General features: G+C 34.7%; 1 protein-coding gene across 2 annotated transcripts in view; it reads left to right on the forward strand.

Annotated features, from left to right (window-relative positions):
* rg (A kinase anchor protein rugose) overlaps positions 1-20,602 on the forward strand; it is a 366,977-nt gene that overhangs the window by 159,852 nt on the left and 186,523 nt on the right. For both annotated transcript variants that reach the window (XM_089596271.1, XM_089596270.1), the window contains 18 exons: positions 268-394; positions 4,984-5,084; positions 5,255-5,350; positions 7,290-7,411; positions 7,914-8,040; positions 10,894-11,013; positions 11,099-11,245; positions 11,623-11,730; positions 12,765-12,905; positions 13,028-13,173; positions 13,442-13,655; positions 17,450-17,702; positions 19,101-19,243; positions 19,321-19,511; positions 19,597-19,705; positions 19,780-19,861; positions 19,930-20,246; positions 20,323-20,544. In XM_089596271.1, the coding sequence (XP_089452397.1) occupies positions 268-394; positions 4,984-5,084; positions 5,255-5,350; positions 7,290-7,411; positions 7,914-8,040; positions 10,894-11,013; positions 11,099-11,245; positions 11,623-11,730; positions 12,765-12,905; positions 13,028-13,173; positions 13,442-13,655; positions 17,450-17,702; positions 19,101-19,243; positions 19,321-19,511; positions 19,597-19,705; positions 19,780-19,861; positions 19,930-20,246; positions 20,323-20,544 (2,766 nt within the window). The remainder of the gene's footprint in view (positions 1-267; positions 395-4,983; positions 5,085-5,254; positions 5,351-7,289; positions 7,412-7,913; positions 8,041-10,893; positions 11,014-11,098; positions 11,246-11,622; positions 11,731-12,764; positions 12,906-13,027; positions 13,174-13,441; positions 13,656-17,449; positions 17,703-19,100; positions 19,244-19,320; positions 19,512-19,596; positions 19,706-19,779; positions 19,862-19,929; positions 20,247-20,322; positions 20,545-20,602) is intronic.

Genomic DNA, 20,602 nt, shown 5'->3' on the forward strand with positions numbered 1-20,602 from the left:
ATGTAGTAAGCTTTAATATACTTCTACATGGAAAACTGGAACAACAATGATCGATCATTGTTGTGCTAATAAAATCATCTATGATGTAAATTTCTACAAATTGTGTATAACTCCTTCTCTTTTCACATTACTCTGACATTCTCATTAACATCATGAATAAACTATAATTCGACGATGCATTTATACAAAAAATTTTTATGTTTTCATGATGTACTTGTGATACACCAAACGTGTTTGGTAACAACATCGTATTTTTATTGATTCCAGGCCGAAATCTGGAGTGTCTTCATCGCCATCTTGAGAAAGAGCGTCAGAAACTTGCAAGCATGTACGGACGTAAATCTCATTGAGCACGTGTTGCACCGGTTAACGCGGGCAGAAACCGTCGTTGCAGGTAAATAAACCTTTTGCATGTACGTTTTATTTTCATCCATTTTTTATTTTTGAAAAAGTCAATTTTTTTTCAATGAAGGTTTATGAACAAAAATATAATTCTAGCTTGAGAAATTTTTTGATGGAAGTGTATAGGTACAGGAGATAATTTAATTTTCTTAGGTCAGCATCAAATATAGACAGTGTGATTTTATTGATATAGTTAGGAATAGAATCACTTCATGAAATCTACAAGCTACCAAATTGGTACAATAAGTATTAATGACAAAAATCTTCAGGCAAATAACACAATCATTATCATGTGGGGTAAATTTTATATTTTCTGAATTAATTTTGATTATAGATATAGAATAAGTCTTTATTACACATGTATAATAATACTGTTCAAAAAGAACTAATGCATAATGAATATAAAATTAATCTAAGGAAACACCCTAATAATATCAATGAATATAATGTAGGAGGTCCCAGCGTCCTAGTGTCGCCATATAAGACATATGTAATTAAATAGTTTATATTATGCTGAATCGAAGGGTACTCTTTTTTATATCCTGAACCGGACGAAATCTTGAGAAATTCGGGTTTGAAATTCTCTCTTTTAACTAGAACGCTTACGGCAGGTGTATAGAGATCGAAGAGGTCGTCTATAAGAGAGAAAAAGGTGTTTCGTCCCGAGAGCGCGCCAGGACTCATCAGTAAGGCTGATGACGTGCTCCCTGCCTTAGACACAGAAGGGGTGTGGGGCTTAGACTATCTCGATCGCGCTTATATAGTAATCGTGCGGGAATTTTGCCGCTTGACGGGAGCGAACTATGAGGGGCTTGGCCACCTGGCGAGTGGAGCCTGAAGCGCGAGAGATGTGAGACGCCACATCACTCCCCGCCTAGTCACGACGATGGTGTAACCGGGAGGAAGTGACGATGAGAAAGTCGAGGGTGTGAAGGCATGAGAGGGAGAAAGATGTTGAGAAGAAAATCTCGTTGGATCTCCGGGTCTTCCACGCTCCGTTGCGAGAGATGCGGGGCGCGTTGCCGCCGTGCGTAAACGAGTTCGTGCGATGAGCGCAATCGTGTGGTGCGGGGCAAGTTGCCGTCGTGCGTGAATGGGTTCGTGCGATGAGCGAATCGTGTGGGGATTAGCTGCGTTAGCGTGTACCCGGCGTAGAAGATGCGGAGATGCGTGAATGGGTTCGTGCGATGAGCGAATCGTGTGGGGATTAGCTGCGTTAGCGTGTACCCGGCGTGGAAGATGCGGAGATGCGTGAGAGTATAGGTTCGAAGGGTAGGATCGCCAATATAGAGATCGAAGAGGTCGTCTATAAGAGAGAAAAAGGTGTTTCGTCCCGAGAGCACGCCAGGACTCATCAGTAAGGCTGATGACGTGCTTCCTGCCTTAGACACAGAAGGGGTGTGGGGCTTAGACTATCTCGATCGCGCTTATATAGTAATCGTGCGGGAATTTCGCCGCTTGACGGGAGCGAACTATGAGGGGCTTGGTCACCTGGCGAGTGGAGCCTGAAGCGCGAGAGATGTGAGACGCCACAGGTGTACTAAGATAAATGATTTTCAACTCCAATCAAAAGTGTCGGGTATTATCAGTACATCCTTATTGTAGATTATAACTACATTTTTCAAATGCCGTCGTGAAAAAAATAGATAACCGAAAAAAATTGTGGTGCCAACTATCAAAGATTTTTGAGCAAATTACGGCTTCAAGATACAGGTTAGTATCTCTACTCGCTGAAACCTTCTTAACTAAATTTAAAAAAAAAATAATAGTTTAAAAAACTAAAAAACACGCTTTTAGCATGCATTAAGAATTACAAAATAATTCGGACATTCAGTTTAATGACTCAAGAGTTTTCACTTTGCTAAATCTTCATTAGATCGCAGGTAAACATAAACAATTTCAGTTCGTGATGAACGATAAATAATTACCTATGCAAAATGGTTATAAATAGGTAATTATCTTTGTTAAATAGTTACTATGATTTATTATGAAAGAAAGCGTGGAGCATTTTGTCTAAAAAGAGTAAAGATTACATAAACACTCCACGCTTTCTTTCATAATAAATCATAGTAACTATTTAACAAAGATAATTACCTATTTATAACCATTTTGCATAGGTAATTATTTTTCGTTCATCACGAACTGAAATTGTTTATGTTTACCTGCAATCTAATGAAGATTTGGCAAAGGGAAAACTCTTGAGTCATCAAACTAAATGTCCGAATTATTTTTTAATTTTTATTGCGTGCTAAAAGCATGTTTTTTAGTTTTTTAAACTATTATTTTCATTTTATACTTTTTAGTCTTATAGAAGGTCGACCTACCCAGAGGTCCATGTAGAGGGGCAAGGCTAATTACAATAGGGTTGCGTATGGTGCCCTAAGGTGACGCTAGCGACATGATATTTTTTTACTACTCTCATACTATTCAGCCCTCCGCGCGTATCCTACCTTGGCTTAGGTGGGATCTCATAGACTCAAAGTCCAATCTTCGTATTCCTCTTGTCGAACCTTATTGATTGATACCCATGACATGATAATTTGGTAAGAAAATGTCATTTCGTATTATTTTCAGCAAACCCTTTCATTTTATACCTCAATCATAGGGCTGCATTTCAAATAGCCAATCTGCCATCTTGGATGTCTGCCATGTTGGATTTAAGTCACGTGACTATTTTTTCGTATTCCTGACAGCAAACCCTTTCATTTGATACCCATATCATGGGGGTGGATTTCCAACAGCCAGTCCGCCATCTTGGGGAGGACGCCATATTGGATTTGTAATGACGTTTCTTAGCTAGTCATGTATTGTCATCAGAACTCAGAGTGTGTGCAAAATTTTATCCTAATCAAAGACCGGGAAGTGGGTCAAATTAAGATTCCAAGATTTTTTTACATACATAGTTAGTTACAAATGAAGCTAAAAAAAGCGTGTTAGAAAAATTTAACATACATTTTTCGTGAATGTTTTTACCGTGCCTCGTAATGTATTTAGTTATAATAAGAAAGTACATATCAGCAAGACTTTTCTATTTTTGTAGTTATGAAAATTAAAAATAAAATTGCACTACAATCATCACGTACTAGTGAAACTCTAGAATCACTTCTGTTAATTACGAAACTTTTAATTGAACCAACGCCCGTGAACTAGTTCAAATCTGCGGGCAGAAACAATCGGTCTCAATTAGTGGTTTTGGATGCGCGTCCAATTAACAAGCTGGAAACAACAACAACAAAAATCGTATGCGTCTATGTCCTCTCAGTTCAAATGTAGTGGTGTTTTTCAAGCGCTTGCTGAAACTTTTTCTTTTTTTGGAAGTGCTCACCGTCGTGATAATAATATGCCCTTCGTCCTCACCCTCTGATTCCCGTTGGCTTTCAAAGAGCGTGGGAGCTCTTCGTGTTACTGATATTTTCATTGTTCTACATATTTTTTTTACTTCTGGGCTTCTTACGTACCTTGACTTCTGAAAACCAGGAATATTTCGCATGTTTAAAAAATACACGCTAATTTAAAAATGGAAAATGTGAAATAGTTAGTTTTTAATACAAACAATAATTACTTCGAACAACATTGTAGATTACTAAACAATACATTGTGTAAGGAAAAAAATGGGTTAATCTAACTCAAAATTTGGTTGATCTAACAAAAACAAAATAGTTGCTGTAACTAATTTATATTAGTTAAAACAATTGATTCTTTGGTTACCATAAGAAATTAAATAGTTATCCGAATCAACTTATTTGATTGATGTTAGATCAATTATTGCCTCACAATTAGTACACCTAAGCACATTCACTGTGTGCTTCTGTGGTGGTGTCCTCATTGTCATTAATTTTCTAATGACTGTATTAGTAATTTCTACTAAATGAATAGTTAACATAACTATTTTTAACTGTTTTTCAATAGTTGAGCTAAGTAAAAACTTTTTTTCGTATGGTATTAAAAATTTTGTTCTAAATACACTTAGGTATCTGTTAATTGAGATTTTAATTTAAAAAAAAAATAAGAAGTTACAAACTTAGTTGATTAAAATTACAATCCTTGGCTAAATCTGAAGATCTCAAAGTATAGTGTCGAACTAGTTTTATCTCGTTTTTAATTTTTTTTCACGCCTGTGAAGAGTTAAATAACGTATACAAACATACGATTTTAAAGTATATTATTGTAATGTGTATATTGTATTTTTTTAAAGATTTAAACAATACGTAATTTCACTTTTTTTAATGGTTACATTTAAAACTTGGTACAACCGACGTCGATCATTAAACAAAATATTCTCAAGTTGTACATCTTACACTATAAGACTTATTATGTTGTTTGTAAGATATTACTATAAAACCTTAAAAAATAAAGAAAACAGATTTTTGGTTGATTAGGACTTTTTATCTTGTTAGTAAGATATTTCCATAAAACCTTAAATAAATGAAGACAACAGCTTTTTTGTTCATTTTTTCAACAAAAAAAAAAACACTCAAGATATCAGGATTAAATGCACAACTAAACCACTGTTAGACGCCTTTCAAGTTGATTGTACTCCATCCCTTTGTTTTTTTATCATCTTTTATGTTTGATCCACAGATTTACTGATCGACATGCTCGGTGTGCTGGCAAGCTACAGCATAACAGTGAAAGAGCTGAAGCTTTTGTTCGGAGCGATGAAGGCAGACAAAGGGAAATGGGTAAGCCTTTTAAACCTCGTGTTGTCTATACCCAGTCAGCCTCCACGTGGTGTCATACCTCTCTCTCTGTCCCTCTTTTTTTACTCTCTTCTTAATCCCCGAAATCTAGCTCTTTCTCTATCGACCATCCACCAGCGCAACGAAATCAATTTCTCTTTCGATTTTTGCAGCCCCGGCATTCGGCGAAGCTTTTGAATGTTTTGCGGCAAATGCCACAGCGGAATGGACCCGACGTCTTTTTCAGTTTTCCCGGACGAAAGGGATCGGTAAGTCGATTAACTTCCATCTATTTTTTCTCGTATGCTTGCCTCTCCCTCTCCTTATTGGCATTGCCTTTTTTTCAAATATTTTGAGCAGAGTGAGGTTTACAACACCCAGGGGCCCGATTCTCTAACTTTCGTTACGAATTACGAATCGGAGTTGAGTAGATTTCATGATATTCAATGGTTTATAACGATTAAACTACTAGTGATCAAAAGCAATTTGATTATTTCTTTGATTCTGAATGTTTTAGTTAAAAGAGAATGAGATACAAAAAATTTTCAATGGGAAAATACTGCACTTCTGGTGCTAAAAAACGAAATTTTTTGCAATTTTTTACGGTTTAGGGTTCTGAAATTTTTGTAGTCTTTGATGTAATAGACTTGTAAACCGTCTAGCTGTCATCTTGATTTTTTATGTTGTTATAAATACAAGTAAATTGATGAATGAAATTTTCTACTCGACTTGACTCGATTCGATTCATTCCACTCGTGATTCCTAACGAAAGTTATAGAATCAGATCTCTTACTGTTAGTTAAGGCTGCGTGACCAGTATCAATAATTATCATTACTTATGCTGCCAATTGTATGTGTATAGTTTACAGGTGAATTAATTTTTTTATCTTGTTGAGACATCTATGCCTGTAATTTTTATTAAAATTTTTTGTCCTCTTATGCTACACTTAGAATTACGTGCTTTCAATGCCGGTAGAATGGTTATAAAACTTTGCGGCTTGCCAACAAGGGCAAAAAAAACGTGTTTTGATTGTGACGTATCATGATTCAAGCTTTTTCAACAATAATGTTCTTTTCAAAATAGCAAATTTTACACAATTATAAATAATTTACAAAATAAAAATGAAATTCTTAATCAATAACTGATAACTTCGCAAGACACACTACATCCAAAAATTTTGAAGGACTGACTTTAAAAATTCGAAAGCCTTTGACTTTGTCTATAGGTGATAAAAAAGTTTGAAAAAAATTAAAAGTACGCTCAATCTCCGTAGAATACTGATAGCTATAAACTAGAGTACCTCAACACAATTTCGATCATTTGTGAGAGCATTTTTCGCGAATTTTTTTGGGATTATTAGATTTTAGGACTACCACGTCAATAATATACAACTCATACGCCATTTTTTTGGTATTTAAAAGTGTATAAAAATAATGTAATGTTAAAATTAATGAGTTAGAGGTCAAATGATAAGAGCTCGTTACGCTAATTTAGCTACTATTTTCAATTTAAAATAAATGTAATGGTCTTTTCTGACATAATTTATGTTGTTACTTCAGCGAAACAGTACTCTCTTTATTGTTTAATAAAGTATTTTAAAAGTAATATCTGTAAATGGCATTCAATGGACTAGGTCATGGAAAAATCCGTTTTTTTTTGTAAAACGACCCACATACCTTATAAGATAGAACATAAACATTAAAAAATAAAAATACATTAAAGAAGCTTGGTGTTAAGCAATTAACACCAGTTTTTTTAATTTCGTCGAGCTTGGACCTCATTAAAACTGTATTCCAGCAGTGGCCGCAATGCTCACCTCATAAATACGCTTAAATATACAATCAAGCGCTCACTTTTTAATTAAACGGATGCAAACAGAAGTTTTATCTTTTAGGTAGATTTTTTTTTCGTAACCAAGAATCCAAGCTCTCGAATCTTTTTCCCTGCCACCCATGGCGTCTCCATTAATTATTAATATCCAGAAGACCATGATATTATTTATCCTCAATAAACCTCCAAGTAACGACTGTGAATCCATGAGTCGTACAAAAAAATTGATTAACCCATAAAATCCCCAGAAAAGTAAACAACCATCTCACCGAAGCCCATAACCGAAACGCGCGTGATTTTTGGGACTTGTGGCTGATGGGGAGAACGATCGATTGAAACTTTTAATGGGCTCTACGCTCAAATTTTTATTTGTGCAGGCAATCGTCCTGCCACCATTAGCGAAATGGCCACACGAGAGCGGCTTCACGTTCACAACGTGGTTCAGGCTGGACCCCATCAACTCCGTTAATATCGAGCGCGAGAAGCCGTACCTGTACTGGTGAGTATGCACGTGTCCACGCCCACGTTCGTACATCCGTTTATAGCTGGAGGCTGAACCACGCCAATGCCCAGCTGGCAATAATTGCTTTTTAAATGCGCACCAAACCCTGACCCCCTCCTCTCTTCTCCGCCAAGTTAATTACTTTGCGAAAGTAAACCCCCGCGATGGTGCAGATATCAAAGTTTTTAATCCTGCACTTTAATGTTCTTCCCTACCTCCACCGCTGTGTCTCGCACCTCGTTTGTCCATCAACTTAAGTAGAAAATGACGGTGTTACCAAAATCACGGTTGTCCGACTACTATTTTCTAATACGTGATTATACTTTTGTTAGATGATTTTTTATGACGGTTTGTTCATTTGAAAGTTGAAAACAACAAATGAGACTAGAACATACTTATTTTTTACTTAAACCTAGAAAATTGAAACTTAAATATTATTTTGCACTACTCAATTAAAAATTGTATACTTACATGTACTATGCGACTGTTGCACATGCAGTTTTAAAACCAGCAAAGGTGTGGGATACTCGGCGCATTTCGTGGGTAATTGTTTGGTACTTACGTCGATGAAAGTCAAGGGCAAGGGCTTCCAGCACTGTGTCAAATACGAGTTTCAGCCACGAAAGGTATTTTCAGATCATAGCTATATACTTAAGACTTTTTAGTTTCATGTATACAAATTATTAAATCTGTATTTTATTTAACATATTGTTACGTACTATAGTTATGCGTGTAACTTGAACAATTTAGTTATTAATTTTTAAGTTTTGGTTATTTATATATTCATGCAAAAAAATAATATTTGACATAAAAAATACGACTGCTACATGTTTCAACAGAGCAAGAAGGACATTATAATTTTTATGATACACAAAGCGATGAAAATTTCAAAAAATTTTTGTTATTCTATTTAGTACATATCAAATGTATCGATTATCTCACTTTAATTTTTTTTTTTTAATGTTTTCGATGTTTGAATTCAAACTTTAAGTACAAGAAAATCTTTTTTAAGTGTTATGGAAGTGATGTAATAAACAAAATGGAGTGTATACATGTTTATAAATTATTTCATACAAAGCAGTGCAGTAATATTTTAGATAAAATATGTTGTGTATATCTCGTTAAACGTACATTATCATTGATTATTAAAATCAATAATTACGTATTTTACGTAGTAATTTGATGATCATGTTTCGCTTAGATGGTATTCAAAACACTTGAGTAATGTTACAAATAAATTCATTCCATAAAAAAATTACACGACTATCTGTAAAAATCTTAATAAAACTTTTTCATCAGTTAATATTTTTATTATTGTCATTTCTCTGTAATTTCGATTGTTCAAGTTCATTATTATTTTTGAATGGAACGGAGTTGTATCATACTAAAATAACACCTTAAACGTATTATTAATATAACTTACAATGTATTTCAATTAAGCTGAGATATATTAAAAAATTATCTTTTAACTTGATAAAATACATTTCTGTGACGATGCATTTTGTAAGCTTCAAATGCTATGAACGGCTAATCAGAAGCGAGTTACAATAAATTTTCAATGTAACTCCAGTTTTTCAACAGTGATATACTTTATATTGGATAAAATAAAACAGATTAAACGAGTGAATATTCCTGAACAATTAACCGTTATACTTAGTGAAAATAATTTTCATCTCGACTTGAAAAACAGAAATTTTTATTGGTGAAATGATTAATTTTTCGTAATGTTATTACGTGTTATTTTATAAATCCAATCGAGGAACAATATTATTATATCAAGAGATTATAACAAAGCCTAAACATGGATTTATTGCACTTTTTTCTCTAATGAAAATTTAAAGTCTTATTACATTCTGCATGCTTGTACTGTAAAAATTAATGGTTTTATTTTGATAACTACTTTTATACCTGTATAATATGAATTAGGAAAACATTGGTCTTGTAATAAAGTGTACTTGGGCTCAAGAACTGATATTTTTCCAACACGACTACTCGTTTAATTAAAATCAACCAAATAATAATTTCAATCATAAAAATGCTTAGCGTCGTAAATACTTACATTTTTTATAGTAAATGTAAATTGACTTACGTATTACATGGGGCCTACCTTAATTTTACTTCAAATACTTGGTGTTAATGATACCTGATAAAGCAAACACGTCCAGAAAAAAATCTAGTTGGGGTAGCAAAAAAAAGTACAGTAAAAAAATAATTAATCGTTACCCAAACAGTTAATGGTAATAATAACTCAACTGTAATTCTATCTACTAAAAATTAGTTGGAGTGATAAATTTCGTTTGGTTAAGTCAGCTAAGAAATTTGGTTGTTTTTTTCCTCGTTTACAAACTTAATATATTTACTATTTTCAATAAAATTGAGAACACAAATATAGTGAAAAAAAGTTTAAGGTAAAGTACCCTCCATTCGGACACATAATTTTAGGTAATCCACTATTTCTAAATTCACAAAGAAATTAGCTGTTTTTGCGAAAAAGGCGGTTGACATATAGATAATAAAGTAATTTTTCTGTCACTTAAAAAAAAAAAAGTTCTTTGTGACCGTGTAATCATTGTTTAAAATAATTATAAAGGTTCAGTCTCAAAACCCCTATATTCGGACAATGCATTTCTAAATAGTCCGAATATAGGTCCCGTTACGACGTAGGGACCATAATCCGGACAGTCGTGAACATTGAGAAAATGAGGTTATGGCAGATCTTTATATACAGTTATATTTTACTTTAATGGCTTTAATTTGTTAAACAAATGCAAAAAACGAATTATTATTGTATTTTACTACATAGTATAACCATTTCTTTGCACTTGTAAGCAAGTGAATTGCTGGATTATGTGTGTCCGAATATGGGGTACAGTTTGAACCGTAGTATCTAATTTCCGGACAGCAGCCAAACACAAAAAACCTCGATTTGCAAGAAAAAACATTTCTTTTAATGAATTATCAAATTAATTCGACGTATGTTGTAACTATCCTAAATCAATTCGATACTGTAGATTACAAATAAATTTTTTTCATTCAGAAATTGTGAAAAAATCATGTAATTATCGCTGCTGTCCGGATATAGGTCCGAACAACACTTTTGTCCGAATACAGGGTACTTTACCTTACTTTGCTTCATCTACTCGAGTAATAAACTAGTGGTCGAATTCGTGAGCCCACGTGTACTTTCACTATTTACGATCCATCGTAAAACAGCGATCAAGATTAAAATCCTGTTCGAGCAGCTGCACTTATTGTACGCTGATTTTCTAAGTGGGACTGTTTTATAAAAAATTTTAACATTTATCTTTGCTGGCCATTCTAAATTTCACTGCAAAATTAATTTTTCAATTTCAACGATGGCATATGTCCTATATTGCGCAGTTATTATTTTGGAAAACAAATAAAATGGCTAAAGTTGAATACATGGAAAGTTTACCTCGGTAGTGCTTTATCTTATAAAATTTTATCTCTAATTCCAGTGGTATATGATTGCGGTTGTGTACATATACAATAGGTGGACAAAAAGCGAAATCAAATGTCTGGTCAATGGCCAACTAGCCTCGAGTACCGAAATGGCCTGGTTTGTCTCGACAAACGAGGTAAGCGACTTCCTAGCTTACCCTCTTATTCATGTTTATACCCTGTAATTAATTTTTTTTTTTTTTTTTTTCATTCTCCTCGCAGCCGTTCGACAAATGTTATATTGGTGCCACACCGGAACTCGACGAGGAGCGCGTCTTCTGCGGACAGATGAGCGCGATTTACCTTTTCAGTGAGGCACTGACCACGCAACAAATTTGTGCGATGCATCGATTAGGTCCTGGATACAAGGTAAAGAAAAATTGCATCAGTATTTTTGTTTTCGATCAACGCCTTCGAAAAATCAATTCAAAAGTAACTTGTAAGATTTAGTTTATGTTGAATTGTTTGGTTAGTTTGATGTATTTATTTATGAAAAAGTTGAGGACTACATAACAAAAGCTCAATAACAATTTTTTTTATCGCTACAAACTATCCATACACTCAAACAAATCCTTGCCAGGCCATATATTTTTGCGTTTGAAAATCAGTAGTATAAGTCAATAAAGCGTCAGACACCACTAACTTTTACGTACGCATATCAAAGTGTGACACGAAACGAATAGCTGTAAGCTATGTGCGATGGTTGTCAAGTTGAAACTAATTTTTTGAAAATGCAAAAATTGCAGAGTCAGTTCCGGTTTGACAACGAGTGTTACCTAAATCTGCCCGACAATCAAAAAAGGGTGAGTGATGAGCTGGAGTTCGCAAGCATGATGGACCAAAGTTTGATGAATGTAAGCATTCCCTTTTGATTTCCGTTACACTTTTTCTTTTTTTTTTTTTTTTTCTTTTTTTTTTAAATTTCAATTTCAATGCGAATCGCGTCAAAAGCAAAGCCGCTATCATTGATTTTGATGTGCGGTTATATGAAATACCAATTACCTCCACGCGCGTAAAAAACCATCCGTTTTTAACTCGACTCTCCTTCATCCGAGGTAATTAATACAACAAGAATGAAATGTACACTCGCATTACAGGGGTGATCGGTAATAACTACATGTATACGTGTATGTTTTTAGTGTTGTAGCTGTACGTAAATTTTTTGAATCCTGCTTGTGTTGTTTTTGTGAAATTTATTACTCAGTTGATGTTTGTTTGTTTTTGTCTATACTTTTCACGCGATTTCCGTGCAGTTTGGCTTGTCGAGATTAAGTCTCGTGTACAAGCAGTGCATGAAAATCTGTACATTTTTACCATTCTCGTGTAGAAACATCCTGTAAAAGAGTTTGTAAATGTTTGTGAACGCAATTTTATTAAATTGGTATTATTTTTACTTAGCAAAGTTCGTTTTGTCATCGTTTGTGATACTTGTGTGAAAAAGTTTGTAAAAAAAAGATGTTGATTCAATCGTCTAGTTTTTGTTGGTTCAAGCCAAGTTAAAGTGTAAGTTTTCATTTATAAAAATCAAATTTGAAGCGCAAAAAGTGGATCGAATCTTTTTTTACTAACCCGCGTGTATCACCATCGTATTTTACAATCAAATTTCACGTGTATCCCATCACTCTGTCCCTCTTTTCAGAGCACGCGTATGAATGCACGTCCCCGTCCGAGCTTGTACTCCCCGTTCCGTTCGATGTGTTTTGTCTGGAGCTTGAATTCCATTTGTAGCTTATCGAGCGGATCTCACTTAGCTGTAAAAATTTTACGAGCTCCACGCACACTTCTTTCCCTCGCTGTTCTCCACTTTTACGGCCATTTCGATTTAAAGTAGCCACCAAAGAGCCATCAATATCCACCGCTAATAAAGACTTTTCTGATGTCGATGCAGGTGCTCTACGATGGAAAGCTATCCACGGCAATTATGTTCATGTACAATCCGGTAGCCACGGACTCGCAGCTGTGCCTGCAGAGCGCGCCCAAGGGAAACGTTTCTTACTTTGTACATACGCCACACGCCCTCATGCTGCAGGTGAGTCGGTCATGTACGCAACGACAAACCACCGAACCGACAAGGTGCCGTTGTTGGCTGCGATTTAACTACATCTCCTTCGATGGTGTTTTTTTTTGTTTTCTTTTTTTTTTTCATTGCAGGATGTCAAAGCTGTGATCACGCACTCGATTCACAGTACGCTGAACTCCATCGGTGGGATCCAAGTTTTGTTTCCTCTGTTCTCGCAGTTGGACATGCCTTATGACTGTATAGCGCCCAACGATATCAAGCGAGACCCGGCGCTATGGTGAGAATCACTTATGTCGATGTTCTGAACGAAAAATTTAATCAACGAGTTGGCATTAGCCGCTCATTAGATTTCCATAACTTTATTGCTCCAACCTTACTTTGGGTCGTAAAAACTTCTGTCCGGGAAACGAGGTTTCCCATAGATGAGTTTCGTCCCAATGCATCTTCATAACTTTTTAACATTCCTTTGATCCAATCAGATTCAACTCAACAAGAATTTTATTGCTCTTTGCGTAAGTTTTATCCCCTTTTTTATTCCTCAACAGTTCGAAACTGCTGGGATTCATATGCGATCTGGTCGAGAGTTCGCAAACAGTCCAGCAGCACATGGTGCAAAACAGGGGCTTTCTCGTGATTAGCTACATGCTCATGAGGGCGAGCCGGGATCATCTCACGACGGAGGTGCTCGCCTCCTTTTTGGAGCTCACGAAACATCTAGTTACGTGCCTCAGCGCTAACAGTGACCTTCTGCTGAAACAGGTATTTGCCGTCACCTTACTGCATTGGTTTCATTTACGCGTCAGTGATTTTGCGTTACAAATCACGGTAGACGTTGTCAAACAAAAAAAAATGAACAGAGAGAAGTACCACATAAAGTTTTTCCTTGATTACAGAAAATTTAGCTAAAGAGTACCATAAAATTCGTAAGGACAAGGACAATAATCTATTAGTTTTTTTTTTTCCATCTACCAGAGAATTCATGATCACCTTTGAGTCCACTCCTAAGTTTCAGGTAGTCTCGACGTGTTCGAGAATCGAACGAAATTTGAAGCAGTGAAATATGATAAAACAGATAGCTGCACGGCCACGTACACCTCACTTATTATTTCTTATTTCTGTCTAAAATGACATCAGCATTGAAGTTTTTGATAGTAGACTATTAATTTATCGCAAGTTTACTTTCGGAATTTTGACAATGGTTGTCGCTAACTCATGTTTATTATCATATTAGAGGGGACTTGAATTCACGGTATTGATTGTTTATTCAAAACTAACAGATAATTATATTAGTTTCCTTTTTCATACTCTCCGTGCTCTTTCATAGAGGTACCAAGTATGAATTGCAACATACATTGAACTTCTTTGGCAAATAGTAAGTGCGTATGGATAATGTGGGTGCAATACAATGGCTCACATACGCAACAAAAAAATTATACTTAAATGATCGAGTGAAAGAATTAGAGTTTGATTAATGTAAAATAATAAGAGCTGACTGCTTGCTTCTAGTTAATGTAGAGTCTATTCTCTGAATTTTATATAATTTCGTCATTTTAGCGTGGAATAAAGTATAAAACGGTAATTTTTGTTTTTTTAATGAAGAAAGAATAAAGAAAACCTAAAAATTAATGACTTCACTTTTTTATGATTAATAAATATAAATAAGTTATTGTTATTTTCATCACTTTCTTATTTGTTGCTTTCTATGAGATGTAGGCAGTTTATGATAACAAGACATTCGTGTATCGTTTTTTCGTTCTTTCTTATCAAAAAATAAAAACTCTTTAATGTTCTACTCTATTGGCATTGAAACCTCTTCCATTGCATTTGTTTTTTCACAAATACGATTTTTCCTTTAGAAAATTTTTTATTAGTTTTTGCAACGTATAAGAATCTTAAATACTGACCGTGTAGACTCCTGCAGAGTGTCATTACTTTAATTATATGTATTATCTTGATTTTAAAAACTTTTTATGTATAATATTGATGTTGCAATATAATATCATATTTTTACAATTTTCTTTTTCTTCATACAAATTCGAACTTTAATGCATGTGCAGAAAATATTGTACTAAGTAAAAAAATTTAATCCATAAACAATTAAAAATTTTTTAATCAACACATGGCATAGATAGTAAGTAAAAAACTAGGTGAGTTGACCTAGTGTTGAAATTTTTTTTTTCAATTTTCAGTTTATCAAATAATCTCATAACAGTAACATTTACTGTACCTGATATCATTACCTGATTTTTCAAACATGTATTTCTGTAATTTTATTTTTATTGTAGTTCCTGTCAAAATTTTCTAGTAATTTGACAACAAATTTGTCGTACATCTCTCTGTTCATTTTCAAGATAATAATTAATGCTAACTATTATCTCAACTCTTATTAAAAATAATAAACCTTTAAATTTTTTTCGAATGAAATTTTGCAATTATTTTTTAAAAACATTAAAAATGTATAGTGAATGCACAAAAGCACCTTTTATTTACCTGCAACACTCAGCACTTTGTTCTGCAAATTTATATTTTGCGCATCAGCTGTCTAATTTCATGGTACTCGAGACAAAGAAGTGTGATTGCGCCCCTAATGAAAAAAATACTATTTTATAATCGACACATTTAACATAAGCATGAAAAAAAAAAAAAACAAAAAAAAAACAAATACTCATCAAATCATGAACAACACCTGCGGATCGCATGCAATCTGCCGACTTTTAAATTTTATTTACGTAATTGTACTTGACGCCTACAACAATTTTTTTGGTTAACAAGCTGCTTATACCGCTTGCATTGCTATGATTGAAAAATTCTGTCTCTATTTATTCGATGCATAATTCATTCACCTGTTTAGCGAGCAATTTTACAAGCTACCTTATTAAAAAAAATCATATTTAAAACATACTGCACTGTTAGCTATTCAGAAAACTTTTTCATAAAATAAATAACTATTATTTCTCAGGAGAAATTTCGATTTTGTTATAATTTTACAAAATTACAAACGAATGAGCATCATACTTGCCGTATACATTCACTCAATAATCTAAAAAAAAAAATCTTTAGATTATAAAGAATAACAAGTAATAAAAATATTAGTTTAAATGCATGTATAGATTAAAAATCCGGTACTAATCTATAACATATTCAGTAACAATTTTCATAGCATGACATGAGAAAGTATAGCTGATGAAGTTTTTTTTATACATGAATCATCATCGAATGTTGCAAACAACAAACGTTAAAATGGTGCGGTTAAGGCAAATTTGAAAGACCGTTAATAGTTTTTAACATTAACTGTCAGTGAAATATAGTTACTTGAAAATTTCTCTATAAACGTATTTTCTTAAAATAATTTTGTATTTACATGTGTAAAAAAAATTACAAAAATTAAAAGGAACAGAAGTGTTTGTAGGTAAAAGGTACTACGTAAACTATAGATAAAAGATGTATCTTGTACAATGTAAGGAAAGTTAAGGACTTTTATTTTTAAAACTTTTTTTTAATAAAATCTTAAAAGGTAGTTGTAAAAGCATTTTTCTAAAAACTACAAAACGTGTTATACCATCCAAGGGGTTTTTTCTGAAAATTAATTTTAATCATAGAACACTCGTTGGAAAGTTTTTGGTCAAAAAACAAAAAAAAAATCTTAGTACCATGCAGCAGTAATAATTTATTCAACTGCCAACAACGAGGATCAACAAATTAAAGTAATTTTTGATTATGAAGGTAGGATCCTCGTACGAAGGATCCGGCCAGTCGTAAGTGAGGATTATGCGAGCTTTGCACATTGAACACTAAAATATAACATTTGATGCACAAGCATTAAACGATCTTAACAGAAATAATATCACGTATAAATATGTGTTATGTGTTACCCCACACACGCATACGCACTGTTCCATATATACCAAGCTAGTTTAACGTGCTATTCACATTTACCTAACGATTCCTCTCATAGCAGCTCGAATAAGCACTCGGAACGCAAACGGAGAGAAAAACAAAGTAATCGAGAGAGAAGAAAAAAGTTCTTGTTTCTGGCTCAGATCACTGCGGTACTTCATACCGTACTGTGCAATTCGTAATCGAAGTTAAAGCAAACCCTATTCCTTCTTTTCCTTCGAACCCCCCCCCCCTTTAATTTTCTTTTTCATTATGCAATCCAAGCGCAGCAGCGAACATTCGTGAGTGGAGTCGCCAAGTATGAATTTCATCAGGATGTTGAACTTGCTTGATATGGACTACAGACTACGAAGTGTGTATGCACGTATGGGTATCATTTATCACACTCATAACTCCCCCCACCCCACCCCGGTTTTCTACGATATAATATCATTGCTGTTTGTGCGATCTGGGTTTTGCAACCGATTTCCATTGAACGTAATAATCATAGTCAATTATAGGTCTGACTTTAGACGTAATGGACGAGTTAAAAAACAAAAAAGTGAGGTTAAAGGGGAAAAAACGTTACAATGATATATTAGAGAGAAGTAGAAAAAGTTTAAAAGTCGAGCAAGATTGGTGTGTCCGAAGAACAGGCAGACCCATGGTGATTGTAGTATTTCTATTTTTCATTCCTGATATGGCAGCTGCTCGACAACATCCTCTTCAATCCGGCCCTCTGGATTTACACGCCAGCACCCGTCCAGACGCACCTCTACTCTTACTTGGCGACCGACTTTCTCAAGGATACGCAAATCTATTCCAACGTCAGGCGGGTCTCCACCGTCTTACAGACCGTCCACACGCTCAAGTATTACTACTGGGTTGCGAACCCACGTAGTAAGAGCGGCATCACTCCCAAGGGGCTAGGTAGGTTGAATGGCATGTGACAGTCTTTTTTTTTCTGTACAATTGATGTGTTAATTAAACTATTAGTTCTACTTGTGATACATTGTCATGCAAAACAGGTGAGCGTTCGATTTTTTTGGTTCGGCAATCTTTCGTTATAGCTAAACAGTCACTTCTATACTTTAGGCTGCGTTTATACGTATAACTGGTGATTTGACACTGGCAACTATTCACGACTATTGCATTTGTATGTATTATAGACACGTAGCCTTAAAATATTTGTATATATTAACTTCCCACGATTTATAAACTATTAACACTTTTAGGTAACTAAAACAAAATACTTGGATACAAGGGTATACAATTTTCCGATGCCCCAGTTACTAACAGTATTAGTTTTGCTCACTACTGATGTTGATTATTGAATCGATGAGCAAGTGAAAGAGGAAATAAGTTACCAATATTTAACGTTTATAACTTTTTTACTTGCTTTTCTCGAGCATCACTTAGTGGTTTTTCTATACCAAAAGAATGATTGTCCCGTGACTGAAGCCTTTTTATTCGTACTGTGATTGGACGAGACTCAAGAAGAGCGGGTGAATTTGAAAACGAATTTTAAAAAGTATACTTTGAAAAGCCTATATTTAAAATAAATAAAATTTTGTAACGTAAGATAACTAAATAATTTATATGTTTGGATTTAAATAGATCACATGGATTGTTGAAAAAATTACTTTAAATATCAATTTCGTTAAATCGAAGTAACAATTGAAATAAAAAATTAGTCTGCGTTGTTACAATTATCTAGAGTTGGATACTATTTGATTTGTTTGTACTCTTAAATTTAATAACTTTACCAAGCTAAAATCTTGAAGTATTTATTGTGGTATCCAAAGTTAAATAATAGTTAATACAATTAATAGTTTGAAGAAAAAATCCAAATAATAGATAGCAAGAAAATAAATTTCTTTCCTTTTACATGATAGAAAATGTAGAAGAGTTATTTTTTTCTGTTGCATATTAAAATTGGATGACGAAATAGAAAGATATTCATCAATGTAAATCAAATCGAATTACAAAATAATTAAAACGCACGAAGCGTGTCTAACATAACTAGTTATGGTAAATTTACCATCTTTTTACGGGTGTTTCGATCCTACTTCCAAATTTATACAAACTCAATTTTGCAGTTTTTCCCTCCTTTCCAAGTTTTTCTTGCTGGTTAGACCTTATCAAACAAGTTGTCCAGCTATTGACATCCCTCAAAAAGGAGAATCATTTGAATACAAGATATCAACCGTGAAAAACCATTAGCTTAAAAACCAAATAATACATTTTTTTGGATTTTCACATGTTTTGGATGATGAGACATTGTACTGTATAGATGCGATATTCAATGACGTTTCACTGTATTGACAGATGGGCCAAGACCACCACAGAAAGACATCCTGACGATACGGTCGTACATCTTACTGTTCTTGAAGCAGATTATCATGGTTGGGAATGGCGTCAAGGACGACGAACTTCAAAGCATCTTAAACTACCTGACGACGATGCACGAGGTAAATTGTGAAATGGTTAACGAAGTATTACAAAACTAGCTGTGATGATTAACCGGTTGGTCTTCACTGCTCTGTAGGATGAAAACTTACACGATGTTCTGCAAATGCTGATATCCTTGATGTCGGAACACCCATCGTCCATGGTGCCGGCTTTCGACGTCAAACAAGGTGTCAGGACGATATTCAAGCTTTTGGCAGCCGAAAGTCAACTGATCAGGCTGCAGGCACTGAAGTTACTTGGCTTCTTCCTTAGCCGTAGCACACACAAGTTAGTACTTTAGATGCAAAGCCATCACAATTTGTACTTGCATCCCCGTCCTGCTTTATAAATAACGATTCTTATTTCGTTGCAGAAGAAAGTACGATGTGATGAGTCCTCACAACTTGTACACGTTACTCGCCGAGAGATTACTTTTGAATGAGGAGACCCTCACTTTATCCACTTACAATGTTTTATACGAGGTTGGTAGGATTTTCACAACTTTTTCCTTTTTTTTCATAGGATATTTTATTAATCCAGAAAAACCTTGTTTCAGATAATGACCGAACACATTAGCCAACAAATTCTTTACACGAGACACCCGGAACCCGAATCCCATTACAGATTAGAGAACCCAAGTAAGCTCGTTTGAATTTTCATGGCTCTGTATTTTTACACCTCATTATACAAATTTAATACTTTTTAGTGATCCTGAAAGTCGTCGCGACGCTGATCCGACAGTCGAAACAGACGGAACAGCTACTCGACGTGAAGAAACTTTTTCTTTCGGACATGACTCTTCTCTGTAACCACAATCGTGAAAATCGCCGAACGGTCCTACAGATGTCTGTATGGCAGGAGTGGTTGATAGCTATGGCTTACATTCATCCAAAGAACACGGAAGAGCAGAAAATTTCGGAGATGGTATACTCCCTCTTTCGCATGTTGCTGCATCATGCGATTAAACACGAGTACGGAGGCTGGCGAGTGTGGGTCGACACTCTCGCCATTGTACATTCTAAAGTACGTCTTACCTTCTATACCTTCGCAGAATAATGTTTTATCCTGTGATAACAGAAAATGTCCTCCTTCAATTTAGGTATCCTACGAGGAGTTTAAGTTACAGTTTGCTCAAATGTACGAACACTATGAGAGGCAACGGTCGGATAACATCACCGATCCTGAAGTCAGACAGCAGAGGCCAATCAGTACAATATCCGGATGGGATCAGCAGCATTCGGGCAACAATGGCTACAACCGGTCTGGCCAGTGGGTAAATGATCAGTCACGAGAATTGCAGCACATGGATGGGAACTACAAGGTAACTTTTAGTAATTGCAACAAAGTAAATGGATCTGATAATGGATTAGTTGTAAGAA

The sequence above is a fragment of the Copidosoma floridanum genome, unplaced genomic scaffold (assembly GCF_036245765.1).
Source record: "Copidosoma floridanum isolate Cflo_tuat_1 unplaced genomic scaffold, Cflo_Japanese_pri ptg000030l, whole genome shotgun sequence".
Taxonomy (NCBI): domain Eukaryota; kingdom Metazoa; phylum Arthropoda; class Insecta; order Hymenoptera; family Encyrtidae; genus Copidosoma; species Copidosoma floridanum.